Consider the following 22,290-nt stretch of genomic DNA (forward strand, 5'->3'; position numbering starts at 1 on the left):
TAACCACCTACAGCAACCTGGCTCTTGGGGGTCTTGGGGGATGGGAACCTCTAAGATGAATTAGAGCTGCTAAGAGGAGCAGACCAGAATTCATATGTTCTCATGACTTCAGAACCTCCCACTTTGCTCATTACAGAAGAGAAATGTCATGGAACCCATGCTTACTTTTTCCATAGCTATTTATTTTCCAAGCCAGGGCTCTTTGAGAAGGAAAAGGAATGCTGTTAATAATTATAACAGGATGGCAAGGACTATCCCAGCAAACCAAGACATACAGTCACCCTAACCACAGTACTTATCACCCCATTCCATGAATTTCTATTCAGGGGTCCTGAAAGCAAGGTTTATGTCTTTTACCTTTATATCCTTGGCATAGTACCTCGCACAGAGAAGGTGCTCAATAAAGCCATACTGAATGAAGAAACACAGAACTTCCCTGAGCCCACTGCAAGTCAGAAGCATAGCCCAGCTGACAAGATGGCCTCACTCCAGCCTCCCAGGCCTTGGCCCCTTCCCCTTCAGCCAGACTGGCTCTGTGAGCGAATGCAGCAGCGTTCCCAGGTTCCCAGCTGTGCAGCACTCACAAGCTTCTCTCGCTCCAACTCTGTGCTGAACCTGGCCTGTAGTTCCACTTGAGTCTGAAGACGTTTCTTTTCTTCTTCTGCTGCGCGAGACGCTGCTTCTTCCAGTTTCTACCCAATCAAAACCCCACCCATAGAAAAGCAGTAAATATTAGAGTGGATATCATCTCACACATTATTCCTTAAAACTTTTACCAGAGCTTGACTTATCAGAGGTGGCAATGAGGAACTCCATGGACCCATTCCCCCAGCAAAACACCCATAACTGGTGAAAATAATTTCCAAAAAAACCCCAAAACCACCATTTAAAGTCTCTGGAAATTATCCTAAGAGCATACAGCAAATAGAGAACATTTATCCAAGAAAAATCTACCCAATCTTCGTAAGAACAGTGAGTCTATGGCATCTGAGCCATAGTGTGCCCTCCTTCCCCCCGCCCCCCAATGTCAGTAAGAACAAAGTTCTACTCCTGGTAATGAAACCAAGAACACAGGGCTCCCTCTTTCCTCAGCTCATAGTCTAGCCACAGTACGCCCCCAGGAAGGACAGCCGCTAGCATTCTCATTCTTCCCAGCTCCTTGCTGCAGAAACTCTATTCCAAGCAAGAGTGATTGAGAGGTCTGAGACTCTTTCCTCCACCCTGCACCCACTCAGAGTGGAAGTTCTACCTCAGGGATGACAGGCTGCGATTAGTAGACACGATCACCCTTGCCCCAATCACCCGTACAGCAGAGGTTCCACACCAGGAGAGGCAAGACTATAAGACCAGAGGCTACCACCTCCACCTCGTGATAGGCTCACAGAGCAGGAGTATCCCACCAAGGGAAGTAGACCACTTGTTTCTGCCACCAGCTCCAGAGCCCTGGCACAGAGGTTTGCCCAGGCAGACAGGCAAGATCTGAAGTTCTCCCCAAAAGAAATGATGTCATTTAAAACACAGGGTGAGGAAGTTCAAACTTAATGATGCTCTTGAAAACAATGGAGATTTTAAGGAATTAAGAGGCAGCTCATTGTTCCATGAGACCAACAAACTAAACCACAGACCAGCCAGAAATTTGACAGAGAGAAACACAGACAGCAAAGCCCTCATGTACTAGGAACAAGTCTCAAAGACTACATGTGGGCTTGAATTTAAATAATATCAGACTGAGGAGCAATTTAGGCCCCATGCCATTGTTGAAAACCATAGAGCTCTAACAGCTGGATAGGATACCAACAGAAGTAGACAGCTTAACAGGGAGATCAGAAACAGAGACACACAAAGAGAACCCTGCTAACATCATGGTCACCCCAGGGTACTGTGTGCATGTCCAAGGCTGTGCCTCCGAAGAAGACAGTCAGAAGCTTTACAGTGTGAAGAAAACAGACTTCACTGAAATAGCCCAGCCAAGTCACTGAACAAATGAACAAGCAAACAACAACAAGCCCTCAGGGGAGGGAAGAAATCCATATCCAGAGTTACTACAATATATTGTCTAAAATGTCCAGTTTTCCAAATGGAAAGATATTTCATGCTCATGGGTTGGAAGAACAAACATTGTTAAAATGTCCATACCACCCAAAGCAATCTACAGATTTAATGTAATCTCTATCAAAATATCAACAGCATTTTTCACAGAACTAGAACAAATAATCCTAACATTTGTATGGAACCACAAAAGACCCCAAAGAGCCAAAGCAATTTTGAAAAGGAAGAACAAAACTGGAGGTATTACAATTCCAGATTTCAAGATATACCATACAAAGCTGTAGTAATCAAATCAGTATGGTACTGGCACAAAAACAGACACATAGATCAATGGAACAGAATAGAAAATCCAGAAATAAACACACAAACCCACAATTATATGGTCAAGTAGTCTACGACAAAGGAGGCAGGAATATGTAATGGGAAAAAGAGAATCTCTTCAACAAATGGTGTTGGGAAAACTGGACAGCTACATGCAAAAGAATGAAACTAGACCACTTTCTTACACCATAGACAAAAATAAATTCAAAATGGATGAAAGACCTAAATGTGAGACCTGAAACCATAAAAATCCTAGAAGAGAGCACAGATAGTAATTTCTCTGACATCAGCTGTAGCAGCATTTTTCTAGATATGTCTCCTGAGGCAAGGAAGACAAAAGCAAAAATAAACTATTGGACTACATCAAAATAAAAAGCTTCTGCACAGCAAAGGAAACAATCCACAAAACTAAAAGGCCGCCTACTGAATGGGATAAAATATTTGCAAATGATAAATCTGATAAGGGGTTAGTATCTAAAATATATAAAAACTGATAGAACTCAACACTAAAAAAAATAATAATCAATTAAAAAATGGGCAGAAGGGGATGCCTGGGTGGCTCAGTCAGTTAAGTGTCCGACTCGATCTCAGCTTGATCTCAGAATTTCAGAAGAGGAAAGAGACAAAGGAATAGAAAAAGTGTTTAAAGAAATAATGGCCGAAAACTTTCCCAATCTGATGGAAAACATTAATCTATACATCCAAGAATTCAACAAACTCTAGGATAACCCAAAGAGATACACACCCACACACATCATAATAAAACTGTAGAAAGACAAAGACAAAAAGAAAATCCTGAAAGCAACAGAAGAAAAATGACTGATCACACACAAGAAAACACCAGTAAGACTGACAGCTGACTTCTCGACAGAAACATGACTAGTTCTGGGCAAAGTATTGAAAATAGAAGGGAAGTGTGACACTTCTAGCTGGAATACTTAATTGCCAAACCACTGAACACTTAGTCCTCTGGTACAGCGAATAGCAAGATTTGAAATAGCAGCTGTTGCATCAGCCTGGATTTCATAATTACAGGTGTATATACTCTGCTCCAGCAATCCCACTTCTGAGAATTAATTCTATAGCTAAATTAGAATGTGTATAAAATGACACAGGTCCAAAATAGTTCCCTGCAGTATTGCCTATTTAATCAAAAGATTAAAAACAAACCAAATGTTCATCAAGAGGGGACTGGCATTGTTTTTCTTTTTTTTTTTTTTTTAATTTTTATTTATTTATTTATTTAGTTAGTTATTTAGTTATTTGAGAGAGAGAGAGAGCCAGCGAGAGAGACAACACAAGCAGGGGCAGAGGGAGAAGCAGGCTCCCCACTGAACAGGGAGCCTGATGCAGGTCTCAGTCCCAGGACCCTGGGATCATGACCTGAGCTGAAGGCAGACGCTTAACTGAGTAAGCCTCCCAGGTGCCCCTGGAATTGTTCTCTTAATTTCTCTTTCTGATAGTCCATTATTAGTGTATAGAAACAACAGATTTTTGTGTATTGTTCTTTTATCCTGTAATTTTATTGAATTTATTAGTTCTAACAGTTTTCTCTATATATAATATCATGTCATCTGCAAATAGTGACAATTTTACTTCTTACCTTCCGATTTGGATGTCTTTTCTTCCTTTTTCTTGTCTAATTGCTCTGGCTAGGACTTCAAACACTATGTTGAATAAAAGTGATGAGACTAGGCATCTTTGTCTTATTCCTGATCTTAGAGAAAAAGCTTTCAATTTTCCACCACTGAGTATGTTAGCTAGGGGCTTTGCATGGCATTTACTATGGTGAGATCCAGTCTCTCCATACCTGCTTTGTTGAGAGTTTTTAAATCAAAGTCAAATTTTGTCAAACGTTTTTCTGCAACTATTGAGATGATCATTTAATTCTTATCCTTCATTTTTATAATGTGGTTGTATCATACTGATTTGTAGATAAACACAATTTAAAAATGTGAAATATGATATCAAAAGCATAAAATGTTGGGGAGGGGAAAATACAAATGTTGAGCTTTAAAATGGGATCAAACTTAAGTTATCAACTTAAAATTGTGTTACATGTATAAGTTGTGTAAGCTTCATGGTAATCACAAAGCAAAAAACTATTTTAAATATGCGAAAGAGAAAGAAATATAAGCATAGCACTAAAGAAAGTCATCAAACCATAAAGGAGGAAAGAGAAGAAGAAAGGAACAGAAGAAATACAAAAACAGCCAGAAAACAATTAACAAAATGGCAACAAGTACATACCAATATTAACTTTAAATGTAAATGGACTAAACTCTCCAATCAAAAGACAGAGTAGCTGAATAGATTTTTTTTTAAAAAAAAGGCCCCAATCCACTGAATTGTATACTTTAAAATGGTAATTTTATGCTATATGAATTACATCTCAATAAAATTTTACTTAAAATTAATTCTCATTATTTAAAAAAAAAAAAAAAGACCTGTCTATATGCTGCCTACAAGAGACTCAGTTAAATGTAAGGACACACACAGACTGAAAGTGAAGGAATGGAAAAAGATATTCAATGCAAATGGAAATCAAAGAAAGCTAGAATACCTATACTTATATCAAACAGACTTTAAAACAAAGCCTGTAATAAGAGGCAAAGATGGGTGTTTTATAATGATAAAGGGGTCAATCCAACAAGAAGATATAGCATTTATAACATTTAAACATCAGCACAGGAGCATCTAAATATATAAAGCAATTAACAGACCTACAAGGAGAAATATTCAGCAATACAATAATAGTAGGGGACTTTAATAGCCCACTTACATCAATGGATATATCATCCAGACAGAAAATCAATAAGGAAACATGGTCCTTAAACAACACATTAGACCAGATGGGCTTAATGATATATATAAAACGTTCCATACAAAAGCAACAGAATACATATTCTTCTCAAGTACACATGGAACATTTTCCAGGAAGATCACATGTTGGGCCACAAAACAAGTCTTAATAAATTTGAGGACTGAAATCGTATCAAGCATCTTTTCAACCACAATCATATGAAACTAGCAACTCCACAAAGAAAACCAGAAAATTCACAATTTGTGGAGATTAAACAACATACTGCTGAACAACCAATGGGTCAAAAGAGAAACAGAAAATACTTTGAGACAAACAAAAGTGGAAATATAATGTACCAAAATTTGCAGGATGCAGCAAAAGCAGTTCTAAGACTGAAGTTCTTAGCTATAAATGCCTACCTCAAGAAACAAAAGTCTCAGGGGCACCTGGGTGGCACAGTCAGTTAAGCATCCAACTCTTGTTTTTGGCTCAGGTCACGATCTCAGGGTCATGGCATCAAGCCCTGCATCAGGCTCTGCGCTCAGCACAGAGTCTGCTTGGGATTCTCGTTCCGCTCTCCCTACCCCCCTGCTCAGACTCGCTCTCTCTCAAATAAATAAGTAAATCTTTAAAAAAAAAAAAGGAAAGAAAGAAATTAAGAAAGAAACAAAAGTCTCAAATGACCTAACTTTACACTCAAGGAACCAGAAAAAGAAAAAAATGAAGCCCAAAGTTAGTAGAAGGAAGGAAGTAACAAAGATTGGAGAAGTAAATAAAAGAGACCAAAAGACAAGAGAAGATCAATGAAACTAAACTCGTTCTTAGAAAAGATAAATTGACAAGCCTTTAGTTAGACTCACCAAAGAAAAAAGAGGACTCAAATAATAAATGAAAGAGATGTTACAAAGGATACTACAAAAATACAAAGGATCATAAGAGACTATTATGAACAATTATACACCAACAAATCAGACAACCTAGAAGAAATTTATAGATTCCTAAAAACATAAAACCACTTTGATTACTAGGAGATTCAATCAGTAATCAAAAACCTCCCAACAAACAAAAGTCCAGGACCAGACAGCTTCACTAGTGAATTCTACCACACATTCAAAGAAGAATATCTGTTCTTCTCAAACTTTTCCAAAAAAAAAAACAAAAACAAAAACAGAAGAGGAGGGAATTCCTCCAAACTCATGAGGCCAGTGTTACCCTTATACCAAAACCAGACACAAGAAAAGAAAAATTAGGGGCTAGTATCCCTGATGAACATAGATGCAAAAATCCTCAATAAAATATTAGCAAACCAAATTCAACTATACATTAAAAGGATCATACACCATGATCAAGTGGGATTTATTCTTTTATATAATTTAAATTTTTGAACCATATGATTATATTACCTATACAAAAGATTAGATTTTTTTTTAAAGAAACCAAAGTAGAAATAAAAGTTATTTGGGAGAGGAGGGGGATGAATAGGTAGAGCACAGAGGACTTTTAAGGAAGTGAAAATAAGCCTGAATGATACTGTAATGGTAAATACATGTCATTATACATTTGTCCAAACCCATAGAATGCAAAACACCAAGCATGAACCTTAAGGTAAACTATGGACTTTGGGTGCTATGAGTGTCGTGTAGATTCATCAATTTTAACAAGTGTACCACTCTGGAAGGGGATGCTGATACCAAGAGAGACTGCGTGTGTTGACACTGAGTTATATGGGAAATCTCCGTATCTTCCTTTCAATTTTATTGTGAACCTAAAAGTGCTCTACAAAAATAAAGTCTTTTTTCAAAAAAAAATATGTGGGTAATCCCTTTAAAGATATGTATTTTTACAAAAACCACATGATTTCTTGTTCCTTCTTCCAAATTAAATGAGGCCAATCAAGTCTTACAAAACCCACAAATGTTATAGAATTCCAGGTGATTAAAAGCTTCATCTAAGCAGTTTTTTTCTAAATATGCTTTAATGAAAAATTGGGATGAATTTTATTTCTTAACAAGAAAAAGAAAAATAAAGATTTTTAAGGGATCTATAATAATTTCTCAACACTTGTCAAATCCCAAATCAGTTGCTTAAATAGTCTGTAAAACTAGGTAGGAGGAAAGCTGTCTAGTTCGGCCTAGGCCTTGTCGGCTCTGGGCATACATTCACACAAAGCAGAACAGGCCATCTACATGCTCATGGGAGGCAGAGTTTAAAAGAGTCTAAAGGTTCAAAAAGATGCCAGATAGATGAATCTCAAATGCATGATGCTAAGTCAAAGAACCCAGTCTTGAAAACTTATATACTGTGCAATTCCATTTATATGACAATTTGGAAAAGGCAAAAATATAGGAACAGAGAATAGATCAGTGGTTGCTGGGGGTTAGGGATTAGTGGACAATCTGAGTACAGAGGGCAGTGTGAGGAAATTCTTTGGAGCATTAGAATTGTTCTGCATTCTGTCTGTGCTAATTACAAGAATCTAGATACATGTAAAAACTCATACAACCATACATAAACCATGAATCTTACTGTTTGTAAACTACTAAAAAATTAAAACAAAAGAAAAAAGGACACCAGAACTTTCAAGTATTGGCAATACTCTATCCTAACTTGGGTAGTAGTTTCAGGAGTATTCACTTTATGATGCTTTGTATACACTCTTTCATACTCTCTTCTGTAGGACCTCTTGCATAATTTTTAAAAATTATGAAAGAAGGACAACAAGCCCAGATTCCCACCCCATTCTTAAAACACCCACTACTGCCATGTGTACAGTGGATGAAGGAAGCAGTGATCACATACCACAGGTGCTCATCCTAGCCTATTAAGGGAGTTTTTAAAGAAAATGTATTACAGCAGAAAGGCAAGATGCAAGAGTGATTCAGGAGGAAGAGCAACAAGACCTGAGGAGCTGCTTTTAGAAAGTAGGTATACACTCTGGAAAACAGTATGGAGGTTCCTCAAAAAGTTAAAAGTAGAACTACCCTCCAGCAATTGCACTCCTAGGTATTTATCCAAAGGATACAAACAGTGATTTGAAGGGGCACACGCACCCCAATGTTTATAGCAGCAATGTCCACAATAGCCAAAATACGGAAAGAGCCCACTGACAGATGAATGGATAAAGATGTGGTATATATATATACTCAGCCATTAAAAAGAATGAAATCTTGACATCTGCAACGACATGGATGGAACTGGAGGGTATTATGCTAAGCAAAATAGGTCAGAGAAAGACAAACACCATATGATTTCACTCATAGGTGGAATTTAAGAAAGAAAATAGATAAACATAGAGGAAGGGAAGGAAAAATAAAATAAGATGAAAACAGAGAGGGAGGCAAATCATGAGACTCTTAACCACAGGAAACAAACAGGGTTGCTGGAGAGGAGGTGAGTGGGGGGATGTGGTTATTGGGTGATGGGCATTAAGGAGGTCATATGATATAATGAGCACTGGGTATTATATGCAACTGAGGAATCACTAATAATATACTAATAATAACTGAAACTAATAATATACTGAAACTAATAATATACTGTATGTTAATAACATATAGAAACTAATAATATACTGTATGTTAACTAATAATATACTGAAACTAATAATATACTGTATGTTAACTAAATTGAATTTAAATAAAAAATTTTAAAAAAAAGAAAAGAAAGTAGTATGCTGGATAGGAAAAACTGTTTCTAATATCGTATGCCCACATAATTCCTAAGGTTATAAAAGTATTAGAAAATTCTTTGAGTCTACTCAGAGGATGTCAGCACAAAGTGTGCCATTTCCATGGACTGCAAAGGGAGAACCCCACCAGGAATGTGGGGGCTTATACTGTGAGCACCTCCCACACTCCAGGGCAAAGGTGCTACAGAGCAGACACAAAAGGGTCTTAGATCTTGTAGTTAGCAGGTGCTCACTGACTCAAGGCAGACAGGCTCAATCAATCCCAAATAAGGATGGTACCCAGACACCGAAGACCGACTACCACCCCCAGAATCATGATTCAACTGAGCAACAAGGTTTCCCAATGAATGTCAATTATCCTATACAATCTACGGTACTTGACCTCCTAGCCCAGAGATGGAAGGAGAAACTGACCCAGACTGTATCTTTGACTCTGAACAGTGAGACCCCTAGCTCTATACTAAGGGTATTCAGGAGTAAAGATGGGAGCTAAGAACGGAAAAACTAAAAAAGCAACACACCCTGCCCAGGTCACCAAAAATGACCTTGACATCCTTAGGGGAATAAAATTTCTCATCTTTATCTGACAAAATTCAACTGTGCTCACCATTCTTATAAATGTTCTTTTCCGGTCAATGAAATGCCTTGCTGACCTGAGACCCTCATACTTCCAAGGCTGGGAAAACCAGGATGTCTCACTCAGTAATCTAGATCCACTTCCTGAGAAAACAATTTACCAAAACATCTCTCTAAAACTGCATGCAGCTGGTCTTGGTAGGCCCAGAGCTTGTAAGTAAGGTAGCTGGGCTCCTACAGTGAAAGAGAGAGCCCTCCCCCAGCCCAGTGTCCATTCCCACCTTCCTCACGGTCTCCAGCTCCTGCTGCTTGTTTTCGTTGGCAGCCTGGAGCTCCTTCATCTGTCGCTCCAGCTCCTCTTGTTCAGCCAGCAGCTTCTTCCGGAGTTCTTTCCGACGCTGGCGGGCTTCTTTATGTGGTGGGGGGCTGCCCAACTTCAACAGATGGATAGTAGAATGAATGGCTATAAAAGGCACAGGACAGAAAAAGGGACAGACTGTTTATTCTTCGTATGCAGATGGCATACTGGGAAGAAAACCAGAGACCCAGTGTAGATTCTGATTCTGCCATTAAGTAGTGGTGTGACCTTGCGTAAGTCGTAACCTGCAGCATCAGTCTCCTCATCTCTAAATGTGATCTCTGGAGTCCCTTCCAGCTCCAAAATTCCAGAACTGCATATCTGTGCTTAAATAGATACTTGATTCGGGAATATCACACACATTTGAAGAACTTACAACACTTTCAATTCCCTTCTCTGTATTTCTCAAAAGGCCAAATAAGAATAAGACATAGTAAGAGTTGAGATTCAAACTTCTTAATATCTGATTTGCTACATGCTGGGTTTAGCCTGCCTTTATCTATGCCTTCTGAAACCATATCCTTATACACTTCCTTCCTGAGATGGTAAGAGTAGCTACCATTTATTGAATACTTGCTATATGTATACCTTTACATGCATTATCTAATTTTTATGTATCTTCCTGATTATTTGAATTAATTTTAATTTTTTGACAGCTATTACTTTCACATTGTTCAAATTCAAAAGCATGAAAAGACATACGGGAAAAGTCTCCCTCCTGCTCCTATGCCCAAGTACTGGCTTCTCCTCTCCACTACCAACTAATGCTAACAGTTTCTTGTCTTTTCCAGAGATATTTTAAGCATATACAAATAAGTATGTATATACATCCTCCACCTTCTTTTGACATAATACACTCTTCTGAGCCTTCGTTTTTTTCACTTACTATATCTTGGAGAGCTTTCCATGTCAGTATATAAAGCATTATACAGGGCACCTGGGTGGCTCAGTCAGTTAAGCGTTTGCCTTCAGCTCAGGTCATGATCCCAGGGTCCTGGGATCGAGCCCTAACTGGGCTCCCTGTTCAGCCGGGAGTCTGCTTCTCCCTCCCCCCTGCTCATGCTCTGGCTCACACACACTCTCTCTCAAATAAATAAATAAAATCTTTTAAAATAAATAAATAAATGAATAAATAAAGCATTATACATAAGTACTGTACAGAACCCCATTGTGTTTCTTCTATCATTTATTCAACCATTTTGCAATTAATGGACATTTAGGTTGTCTACAATCTATCACATTTTTGCAATGATGTGCCATTTTTAAAATGTGCAAGTATATCTTCATTATCTAATCACAAAAACCTTGAGAGGTAGGTACTATCTTTTTTTAAGATTTTATTTATTCGAGGGGTGACTGGGTGGCTCAGTTGTTAAGCATCTGCCTTCGGCTCAGGTCATGATCCCAGGGTCCTGGGATCGAGCCCCGCATCGGGCTCCCTGCTCAGCGGGAAGCCTGCTTCTCCCTCTCCCACTCCCCCTGCTTGTGTTCCCTCTCTCGCTGTGTCTCTGTCAAATAAATAAATAAAGTCTTTAAAAAAAATTTTTTTTTATTTATTCGAGAGAGAAGTAGTGAGACAGAGCATGAGCAGGGAGGAGAGGGAGAAGCAGGCTCCCCGCTGAGCAAGGAGCCCGATGCGGGGCTTGATTCCAGGACCCTGAGATCATGACCTGAGCCGAAGACAGATGCTTAACCAAATGAGCCACCCAGGTGCCCTGAGAGGTAGGTACTATTATTATCCCCATTCTACAGAAGAGGAAAAACAGCTACAAAATTCATAATTCAATTCAAGTGACCCAGGAAAGAGGATTCAAACCTAGGTGCACTTGCTTCAAAATCTTAAGCCACATCAAAATGACCACAATTTTCAGTATAACATAATTTTACTTATATCTAAGAATATCATATTCAGAAGCCCTGAACTTTCATGATTAAAAAAAAAAACTCATACGTAGTGTTTCATTCTTTACTAATTTTAGAATAATCAGTTTAAAAGTTATTAAATCAAAAGTTTATGTTCTTGAAATAATTATTTGAAACTAGTGATTTCTTGTGAAAATAACAGATCTTAAAAATTACTGGAAATATTCAAAAGTGATTGCATTATTCCTCTTTTGTTTTCAGTATTACTAAAAATTCAAGATGGTCACTTCAAAATTCTTCAGTCCTTAAAAGGGGAAATTCCATTCTCTTTAAATAGTAAAAGTAAATAAAACTTAAAATGTCCAGTTTATAATTTTCCCACAAGTTCATTATGCAAATGAAACTGATGAAAAATTTGGGAACTCCTCTCAATTTGTTTTTCTTTTAGTTATTATGCTGCATGCAGAAATAACTACAATGAGGGAACAATGCCTTAGTATCTTTAATGAGATTAAAAATACAAAGTCAGAGCTCTCAAGTTATATCATGACAAATAATAAAAACTGCCTTACCCTGAATCCACTCCTGTTTCTTCTTCTTATCTGAGGCACTGATTTCAAAGGTCTTATCAAAACATTTTATGAGAAAAAGGCATTTCTTCCCATCTTTGTCAGGCAAGGACTAACACAGAAAGCAAAATTGGTTTTTAAAAATTTTATTTTTAAGCATTTAAATTTAATCTGAATTATTTATACAAATCTGGCTGAAATTCAATGTCAATGAAAAATATCTATAAGAGCATATTTCTGATTTACAAAATGCTATTCTCTAGGCAACATTACCTATGGTAACAATGACCCCTGATTAGTATATTTCATCTGGACTGTGAGAACCACCAACACCTGATGGGGACACCATGCTTTGGCTTCCTGAGCACAGTGACTCTTGAATGTGAGCACACCCCTTACAGGAACCCTGGAAGGTATATCCACGTTGTTACAACAGGTATTGACTCCAATGCGCTATGAGGCTACTAAGCCAGGGTGATTCCCACATTCACCTGATGCAAATCCACTCTCTTTGCACTTGGGCTGGTATTGCTAGCAAGCTGTGGCTCCTGTCCTATATCCTTAAGTAGACTGGTATGTTCTATGGTAATCTCGTGAGTCTCCATGTTTAGCTGAATCTAAGAAGACCCCTTAGTAGGCAGTGCACACCCTGAGACATCAATATATGTACACTATTTCATCCATCAAAATACACTGTCATTTATGAGCAAGATTTTAGGTATTTTACATGTTCTTCATCAAATACAGATGTGATGATAGTTCAGATATAAATTAAAAACTCAAAATGTAGGTTTCTTGAAGACTTCACTTCTTTACAGAATTAATAGCAATGAATAAGGTGTCCTGAAAGTCACCTAAAATATTCAAAGATAATGCTCGTATTTTCTTTAGTTTTATTTACTGTACTCAAAATGGCCCAGATTTCCCCATATATTCATGATTTCAAACACTATCTTCCTGAATATTTTTTGGCTTTCTTTTTTATAACTCCATTTTATTCAATAAATGTTTCCTTAAATGTTCAAATAAATCTGACTTAATCCCTATACTTTGTTCATGAGACAGAAAATAAATTCACGTTACAAAAAACTTTTGTCAGGTATCTTCAGTTTTTGGTTCAGAAAGTCTGGTAACTGTATGCCTATACTATTTTAGAAATGTTAATTTTAAGATTATTTTAAGGTTCTAAAGCCTAGAAGCAAGATAAAAAGACTTGAGCAGCAGGGGGCAGCATCAGAAAGACGTAACAAGAGGCTTACCTCCACACAGCAGTTTTCATCCAAGAGAATGTCTCCTTTCTTATCCTTCAGATCCTCACTCACATAATAAGAAATTATGTTGGGTTTTAGTACAAACCAGCGTTCAGTCCAGTTTTTCCGTCTATGGCCTTTTTTCATCATGTAACCCTATGAAAGATTAAGTCTAATATAAATGCCTGGCCTTTTACTTATTAGAGCTAATATCTCTTCCTTGAATACATGAGTATAAGTGGTTCTTGACCTTTGTGGATCACGAACCCACTGAGGACCTACGAAGGTCAGGGGTACTAAACCCAGTCAAATACATGCAAATACATGCATACAAAAGTTTACACATAATTCTGGACCTGCAGAGACAAAAGTCCACCCCACTCTCCATCCCCCAATGCTATATACGTAGTCTTAGAACTCCTGGTGCTAAAATCATTGTGATCTTTTTTAATTCCTTTTTTTTTTTTTTTTCTTAAAGAGAGGGGGAGAGAGTCTTAAGCAGGCTCCACACCCAGCACGGAGCCTGACATGGGGCTCAATCTCATGACCCTGAGATCATGACCTGAGCCGAAATCAAGAGTTGGACACTTAACAGACTGAGCCATCCAGGTGCCCCTAAAATTCCTTATCTTTTAGGGATACCTACGGAAATATTTATAGATAAAATGAAATGTCTGGGGGATGCCAAGGTGGCTCAGTCAAGTCCCGCATTGGGCTCCCTGCTCAGCAGGGAGCCTGCTTCTCCCTCTGCCTGCCGCTCCCCCTCTTGTGCTTGCTCTCTCTCACTCTCCCTCTCTGACAAATAAATAAAATCTTAAAAAAAAAAAAAAAAAGAAAGAAATGTCTGGGATTGTTTCAAGATACAGGAGAGGAAAAAGTAGGAAGGGTAGGATCAACCATGTGTTGGTGGTTACTGGGGCTGGATGAATGGTATATGAGAGTTCACTATACTACCCTGTCTATTCTGATTAAAACACATACACACACAAAACCCTGATAGTGATTATCAGTAATTTAAAACCTCAATCAATGAAAATGCTAAACTTGGTCAAATATATCTTTTAACCAATCACCTTCTGGCACCAACCTACCCTTCTACCTGACCTCTCACTCACTATTCTGGAGGAAGAATTCTGCTCCAGATGAACAGAAAAGGAACTAGCAGCTAGGATTCTGGCTTCTAAATGTAGCTTCTACACTCACACTTCTAGGCCTATACTTCCTCCCACATATCAGTCACAAAGGTGTATAATTCATATCTTTACTTAAGCAAAATGACACATTATTATAGGCCAAGCCTTTCAGGGTTGTTTGAGAATAGCTGACTTTTTTTTTTAAGATTTATTTGAGAGAGAGACTGCTCACGCGTGCGAGAGGGTGGGCAGAGGGTGGGAAGAGGGAGAGAGAATCCCAACGGAGCACAGAGCCCAACGTGGGGCTCAATCTCACCACCCCAATCTCACCACCCCAAGATCATGACCTGAGCCAAAACCAAGAGCCAGATGCTTAACTGACTGAGCCACCCAGGAGCCCCAAGAATAGCTAACATTTTAAATATTAAATGTGTAAGTGCTAATAGCCTAGAGTAGACTATATATCATTAAATATTTATTACCTTGCTGTATCATTTGATTATTATGTCAGGTTCTAATCATATACTTGTTCAGTTTCCTAATCCTTGGACATTTAAATAAAACCTATCTCATACTGAAATTCATCTGTAGTCCAATTATCCTGCCATCCTGGTGGGCCTAGAAGTCTTTAGACAGAGACCATGTCTCACACTTCTTTTTAGCACTAAAAACCTACACAAATGAACCTCAATTAATGTTTATTGATGGGCTCAATTAGGGAAAAAGAGCAAAGACAACAACATCATCTGCTTAGTTAATAAAGGACCAAGGTAAGGAAACCCCAACTTGGAGCTATTATTCAGTATAATAATTAAGAAATCTGAAAGATCCACTAAAAAATAAATAAATTCTATTTAACAAGCATTAAGCTTCCCATATGTATATCATATGCTATGCAGGTCATAATCTAATAAGATAAATGCAATTTTGCTAAATAAAGGTATTTTCTCCCAAAAGTAAGGGTATTTTTCTGATTTTATAAAAATATATAATCATATACATACATTCATGTATAGAATCCTATAAAGTAGTAAGTCCAATAACAAGAAAGGAATAAAGAAGAAAATAAAATTTACAGAAATCCCACAATCCAGAGGCAATCACTTTTAACACTTTGGTGACCATCCTTCCAGATAGCCCTACAAACGTGTATGACATTTCATGAAAGGGGTTGCAAGATACTTCCTGTTCAACAACCTGTTTTTTTCTCTGAACGATATGCCATGAGGATCTTTCAGATCAATAAATATGGCTGTATACGACATGAAAGTACTTTAAAAATAGTTAAAAATGGGGTCATTTAAACAGTTCTTTCAAAATAGTAATTTCCCAATGCTTAAGTGTACTTCAAAATTGTACCAGTATTTTTTTTTAAATTAAAGCCTAATACAAGACTGGGAAAATAAGAAACTTCATTCCTGTTCTAAATCAGTGTAAAAGTATAAATGACTTATACCCGATGAAAATATCTTATTTCAAACATGTCAAATTCTAAAGGTGAGGAGACAGCACTCTTACCTGTTTCAACACATCTAATATAAGCTCATTAAAGACTTCATTAATCGCCATGGACACGGTCTGCCGATCCATGCCTTTGCTGAACTGTCCATTTCCAATAAGCTCAATCAGTTCCCACACAGAAAGGCCATCTTTACTGTCATCAAAGTTGATTTTATAATGTTCAAACTGTTCTTGCTGCCAACCTCCTCCCATAACTTCTGTAAGTTTCTTAAGCAAGTATTCAATCTGTAAAAAGAAAAATGTAAAAGTATTAATTCCTAGTCAAAAAAAATAACTTTTAAACTTAGGTATGTATCTATGTTATTTGCACTGATATGGTCAACTTAGGAAATTTTCTTTTCTAGTTACAAAAGCATATCTTTAAATAATCATGATATTATCAGGGAGAAAGGTATGGATAAAATGCCATTGGTCCTATATTAACTTTATAGAACAAGTAAAGGAATCAAAAACTGATAACCCTCTAATAGTATAGTATATCTGTATGTAGAACTAAAGCAAACTGCACACATACAGTATCATACACAAACTAACTGATGTGATTTGATTACTCTCTGTTGGATAAATATTTCAATATACCAGAACATTGATCTTACTGAACTAATATGCAAGTACTAAGTGAAATAAGCATCTCAAAGTAGTATGTACAAGTTAGTCCTCAATTTACAAATTTTCCACATAAGCCAATTATTTGAAAGTTATGATGCTTCCTCCCATTATAACATTGACAATGTTGGCAACAATGGCTGAATTCCTAGCCCGGGCTAGAAAAGTTTATTAAATCCTGAAACACACACCTTTGTGTAGAAAAACAGTAGAAAATGTTGCTATTGAAATAGCAGCAGGTGAACAAAACAGTGAGGCAGTAATACTCACTGAATGAAAAATCGGTATCTTACTTTCTGGAAAGCCTAGATTTCCTACAGCACTCTTGAATTCACCATGTCCAAAAATGAATGAATCACCTCACCTTCCAAATGGCTCCCCCTTCTATTATAGATTTCAGCTGCGAACAACACCATTCACCCATGCCAATCCTTGTTCCCCACTCCTTTATACCAAATCAGTGATAAAAACCTACTGTTTTCACTTCCCTAGATCAGTGTTTTTCAAACTGTAGGTTATGACCCAATATAAAACCAATGTATTAGGTAGTAAACACCATTTTCCTTAATGGAATGAAAATATTTGAGTTCACCTACAATAAAGACAAATGTTTTGTGATAAGTTTGGCATTGTGTGTGTGTCTATGTGTGCTGGGTCATGAAATAAAACACTTACCTTCCTATGGATTACAGTCAAAAGAGAATGAAAAACTTTGTCCCAGCAGTTCTCAAATCCATCCCCTCCTACTCCATCTTCCTTTGTTCAGGCCTCCCAATTGGTATCCTTGACTCCAGCATTGCTCCCTTGCATCTATATTCTGCTAGAGAGATTTTTCTAAAACACAAGCTGAGCCTGTCACCTCCCTCTTTAAATCCTGTCCTGGCTCTCTATCACCTCAAAGATAAAGACCAAGCTCTTCTGTGTCCCTTGGTGAGCACCACCCTCCCAGCCCCACCCCGGCTTACTATCTATCTCTAACATGTTTTCCACTTATGCCCACTGCAGATTTTACACTTCACCATACCAGATTAGAGGTCTCAAGCTTATTCTGCAAAGGATTAGGTAGTAAATGTTTTAGGCTTTGTGTATCTCTATTAAAGTTACCCTTTGTTTGGATTGGGTTTTTGTTTGTTTGTTTGTTTTATGCTTTAAAAATGTAAAAACTAGGGCAGCTGGGTGGCTCAGTTCTTAAGCGTCAGCTCAGGTCATTATCCCAGACTCCTAGGATCGAGCCCCCCATTGGGCTCCCTGCTCCAAGGGAAGCCTGCTTCTCCCTCTCCCTCTCCCACTCCCCCTGTTTGTGTTCCCTCTCTCGCTGTGTCTCTCTGTGTCAAATAAATAAAATCTTTAAAAAAAATGTAAAAACTATTCTTAGCACATGGGCTATACAAAAATAGGCTATGGGTTAGATTCAGCAATGAGCCATAGTTTGCCAACACCCGCCATAGATTATAAAGAGTATACCAATTTAACACACTTTTTTATGCTTCTAAAAGTGCTTCACATTTTTATGCCTTTCCCCACGCTGTCCTCTCTGTTTTGAATACCTCTCCTCATTTCTATACCTGGCTAACTGGTATTCCTTCAAAATCTGTATTGTCTAGGCTATTCCTACTTCAAGTGAGGTGTGTGGAACAGCAGCATCGGCATCACTTAGAAGCCTGTTAGAAATGAAGAATCTTGGACCCTACCAAAGCCCCAAAAATCAAAATCTGCATTACAATAAGAACCCTAGGTACTTCCACATGCACATTAAAGTCTGAGAAGCACTGCTCTAGGAAAACTGCTCTGACCAAACCTAATTCAGGTCAGGTGGTCTTCTATGTCACTGCACTTAGCATACAGTACTGAAATCACCTCTTTACTCATTTTCTTCCCTACCATTTTCTGAATTCTTTATACAAGGGACCATGTCCCACCCATCTTTGAATCTCCAGAAATCAGCATCATACCTAGAATGTGGTAGAGCTCAATTAACATTTACTAAACTGAAATAAACTAAGCTAAGCCTCAATTTTTTCATCTATGAAATGGACATAGTAACACTTATCATATAAAACTACTATGGGGATAAAACAAGACAAGCTGATTATTTTGCACAGTGTCTGACACAGTATGTACTCCATCAACGTTACTTCCTTTTGTACTGAGTGAGTGGGGTATTATACAAACATTTAAAATTACATTTTATGAACAGACCCATAACCACTAAGGAAATTGAAGCAGTAATCAAAAATCTCCCAACAAACAAAAGCCCAGGGCCAGATGGCTTCCCAGGGGAATTCTACCAAACATTTAAAGAAGAATTAATACCTATTCTTCTGAAACTGTTCCAAAAAATAGAAATGGAAGGAAAATTTCCAAACTCATTTTATGAGGCCAACATTACCTTGATCCCAATATCAGACAAAGACCCCATCAAAAAGGTGAATTACAGACCAATATCCCTGATGAACATGGATGCAAAAATTCTCACCAAAATACTAGCCAATAGGATCCAACAGTACATTAAAAGGATTATTTACCACGACCAAGTGGGATTTATTCCTGGGCTGCAAGGTTGGTTCAACATCCACAAATCAATCAATGTGATACAATACATTAATAAAAGAAAGAACAAGAACCATATGATCCTCTCAGTAGATGCAGAAAAAGCATTTGACAAAGTACAGCATCCTTTCTTGATTAAAACTCTTCAGAATGTAGGGATAGAGGGGGTACATACCTCAGTATCATAAAAGCCATCTATGAAAAACCCACAGCGAATATCAGTCTCAATGGCGAAAAAATGAGAGCTTTCCCCCTAAGGTCAGGAACACAGCAGGGATGTCCACTATCACCACTGCTATTCAACATAGAGAAGTCCTAGCCACAGCAATCAGACAACAGAAAGAAATAAAAGGCATCCGAATCAGCAAAGAAGAAGACAAACTCTCACTCTCTGCAGATGGTATGATACTTTATGTGGAAAACCCAAAAGACTCCACCCCAAAACTGCTAGAACTCATACAGGAATTCAGTAAAGTGGCAGGACATAAAATCAATGCACAGAAATCAGTTGCATTTATATACACCACCACCAAGACAGAAGAAAGAGAAATTAAGGAGTTGATCCCATTTACAACTGCACCCAAAACCATAAGATACCTAGGACTAAATCTAACCAAAGAGGCAAAGGATCTGTACTCAGAAAACTATAAAATACTCATGAAAGAAACTGAGGAAGACACAAAGAAATGGAAAAACGTTCCACGCTCATGGATTGGAAGAACAAATATTGTGAAGATGTCGATGCTACCCAATCTACACATTCGATGCAATCCCTATCAAAATACCATCCACTTTTTTCAAAGAAATGGAACAAATAATCCTAAAATTTGTATGGAACCACAAAAGACCCCAAATAGCCAGAGGAATGTTGAAAAAGAAAAGCAAAGCTGGTGGCATCACAATTCCAGACTTCAAGCTTTATTACAAAGCTGTAATCATCAAGACAGTATGGTACTGGCACAAAAACAGACACATAGATAATGGAACAGAATAGAGAGCCCAGAAATGCACCCTCAACTCTATGGTCAACTCATCTTCGACAAAGCAGGAAAGAATGTCCAATGGAAAAAAGACAGTCTCTTCAACAAATGGTGTTGGGAAAATTGGACAGCCACATGCAGAAGAATGAAACTGGATCATTTCCTTACACCACACACAAAAATAGACTCCAAATGGTTGAAAGACCTCAATGTGAGACAGGAGTCCATCAAAATCCTAGAGGAGAACACAGGCAGCAACCTCTTCAACCCCAGCCGCAGCAACTTCTTCCTAGAAACATCACCAAAGGCAAGGGAAGCAAGGGCAAAAATGAACTATTGGGACTTCATCAAGATAAAAAGCTTTTGCACAGCAAAGGAAACAGTCAACAAAACCAAAAGACAACCGACAGAATGGGAGAAGATATTTGCAAATGACATATCAGATAAAGGGCTGGTATCCAAAATCTATAAAGAACTTACCAAACTCAACACCCAAAAAACAAATAATCCAATCAAGAAATGGGCAGAAGACATGAACAGACATTTTTCCAAAGAAGACATCCAGATGGCCAACAGACACATGAAAAAGTGCTCAACATCGCTCGGCATCAGGGAAATCCAAATCCAAACCTCAATGAGATACCACCTCACACCAGTCAGAATGGCTAAAATTAACAAGTCAGGAAACGGCAGATGTTGGCGAGGATGTGGAGAAAGGGGAACCCTGCTACACTATTGGTGGGAATGCAAGCTGGTGCAGCCACTCTGGAAAACAGTATGGAGGTTCCTCAAAAAATTGAAAATAGAGGGGCGCCTGGGTGGCTCAGTTGGTTAGGCGACTGCCTTCGGCTCAGGTCATGATCCTGGAGTCCCAGGATCGAGTCCCGCATCGGGCTCCCTGCTCGGCGGGGAGTCTGCTTCTCCCTCTGACCCTCCTCCCTCTCATGCTCTCTGTCTCTCATTCTCTCTCTCTCAAATAAATAAATAAAAAATCTTTAAAAAAAAAAAATAAAAATAAAAAAAAAAAATTGAAAATAGAGCTACCCTACGATCCAGCAATTGCACTACTGGGTATTTACCCCAAAGAAATGTAGTGATCCAAAGGGGTACATGCACCCCAATATTTATAGCAGCAATGTCCACAATAGCCAAACTATGGAAAGAGCCAAGATGTCCAACAACAGATGAGTGGATAAAGAAGATGTGGTGTGTATATATAAATATATATTTATATATTTATAAATATATATTCTATTCTACACAATAGAATATTATGCAGCCATCAAAAAAATGAAATCTTGCCATTTGCAATGACGTGGATGGAACCAGAGGGTATTATGCTGAGCTAAATAAGTCAATCAGAGAAAGACATGTATCATATGATCTCACTGATATGAGGAATTCTTAATCTCAGGAAACAAAATGACGGTTGCTGGAGTAGTGGGGGTGGGAGGGATGGGGTGGCTGGGTGATGGACATTGGGGAGGGTATGTGCTATGGTGAGCGCTGTGAATTGTGTGAGACTAACAAATCACAGACCTGTACCTCTGAAACAAATAATACATTATATGTTAAAAAAAGAAGATAGTAGGAAGGGAAAAATGAAAGGGGGGAAATCGGAGGGGGAGACGAACCATGAAAGACTATGGACTCTGAGAAACAAACTGAGGGTTCTAGAGGGGAGGGGGTTGGGGGGATGGGTTAGCCTGGTGATGGGTATTAAAGAGGGCACGTATTGAATGGAGCACTGGGTGTTATACACAATGAATCATGGAACACTACATCAAAAACTAATGATGTAATGTATGGTGATTAACATAACATAATAAAATAAAACTTAAAAAAAATAATAAATACCTTTCTAAAAAAATAAAAATAAAATTACATTTTAGAAAGCATTTATGAAATAACAAAGAAGAATGCAAAATTAAATTTACCTGTAATTTCCACTGCATAAAGATTACACAAATATTTTGACAAATACTAGAGGAAAACACAGAAACAGTAAGTCTAATTTGTTACA

At 37.9% G+C, this 22,290-nt stretch overlaps 1 protein-coding gene across 3 annotated transcripts in view; it reads right to left on the reverse strand.

Moving 5' to 3' along the window:
- Positions 1-22,290, reverse strand: part of SWAP70 (switching B cell complex subunit SWAP70) — a 76,906-nt gene that overhangs the window by 7,385 nt on the left and 47,231 nt on the right. For all 3 annotated transcript variants that reach the window (XM_032427089.1, XM_032427088.1, XM_032427090.1), the window contains 5 exons: positions 16,129-16,356; positions 13,487-13,633; positions 12,231-12,339; positions 9,719-9,900; positions 585-692 (listed from right to left, as the gene is read on the reverse strand). In XM_032427089.1, the coding sequence (XP_032282980.1) occupies positions 585-692; positions 9,719-9,900; positions 12,231-12,339; positions 13,487-13,633; positions 16,129-16,356 (774 nt within the window). The remainder of the gene's footprint in view (positions 1-584; positions 693-9,718; positions 9,901-12,230; positions 12,340-13,486; positions 13,634-16,128; positions 16,357-22,290) is intronic.

This window comes from Phoca vitulina, unplaced genomic scaffold (genome assembly GCF_004348235.1).
Source record: "Phoca vitulina isolate PV1807 unplaced genomic scaffold, GSC_HSeal_1.0 scaffold36, whole genome shotgun sequence".
In the NCBI taxonomy this organism is placed as follows: domain Eukaryota; kingdom Metazoa; phylum Chordata; class Mammalia; order Carnivora; family Phocidae; genus Phoca; species Phoca vitulina.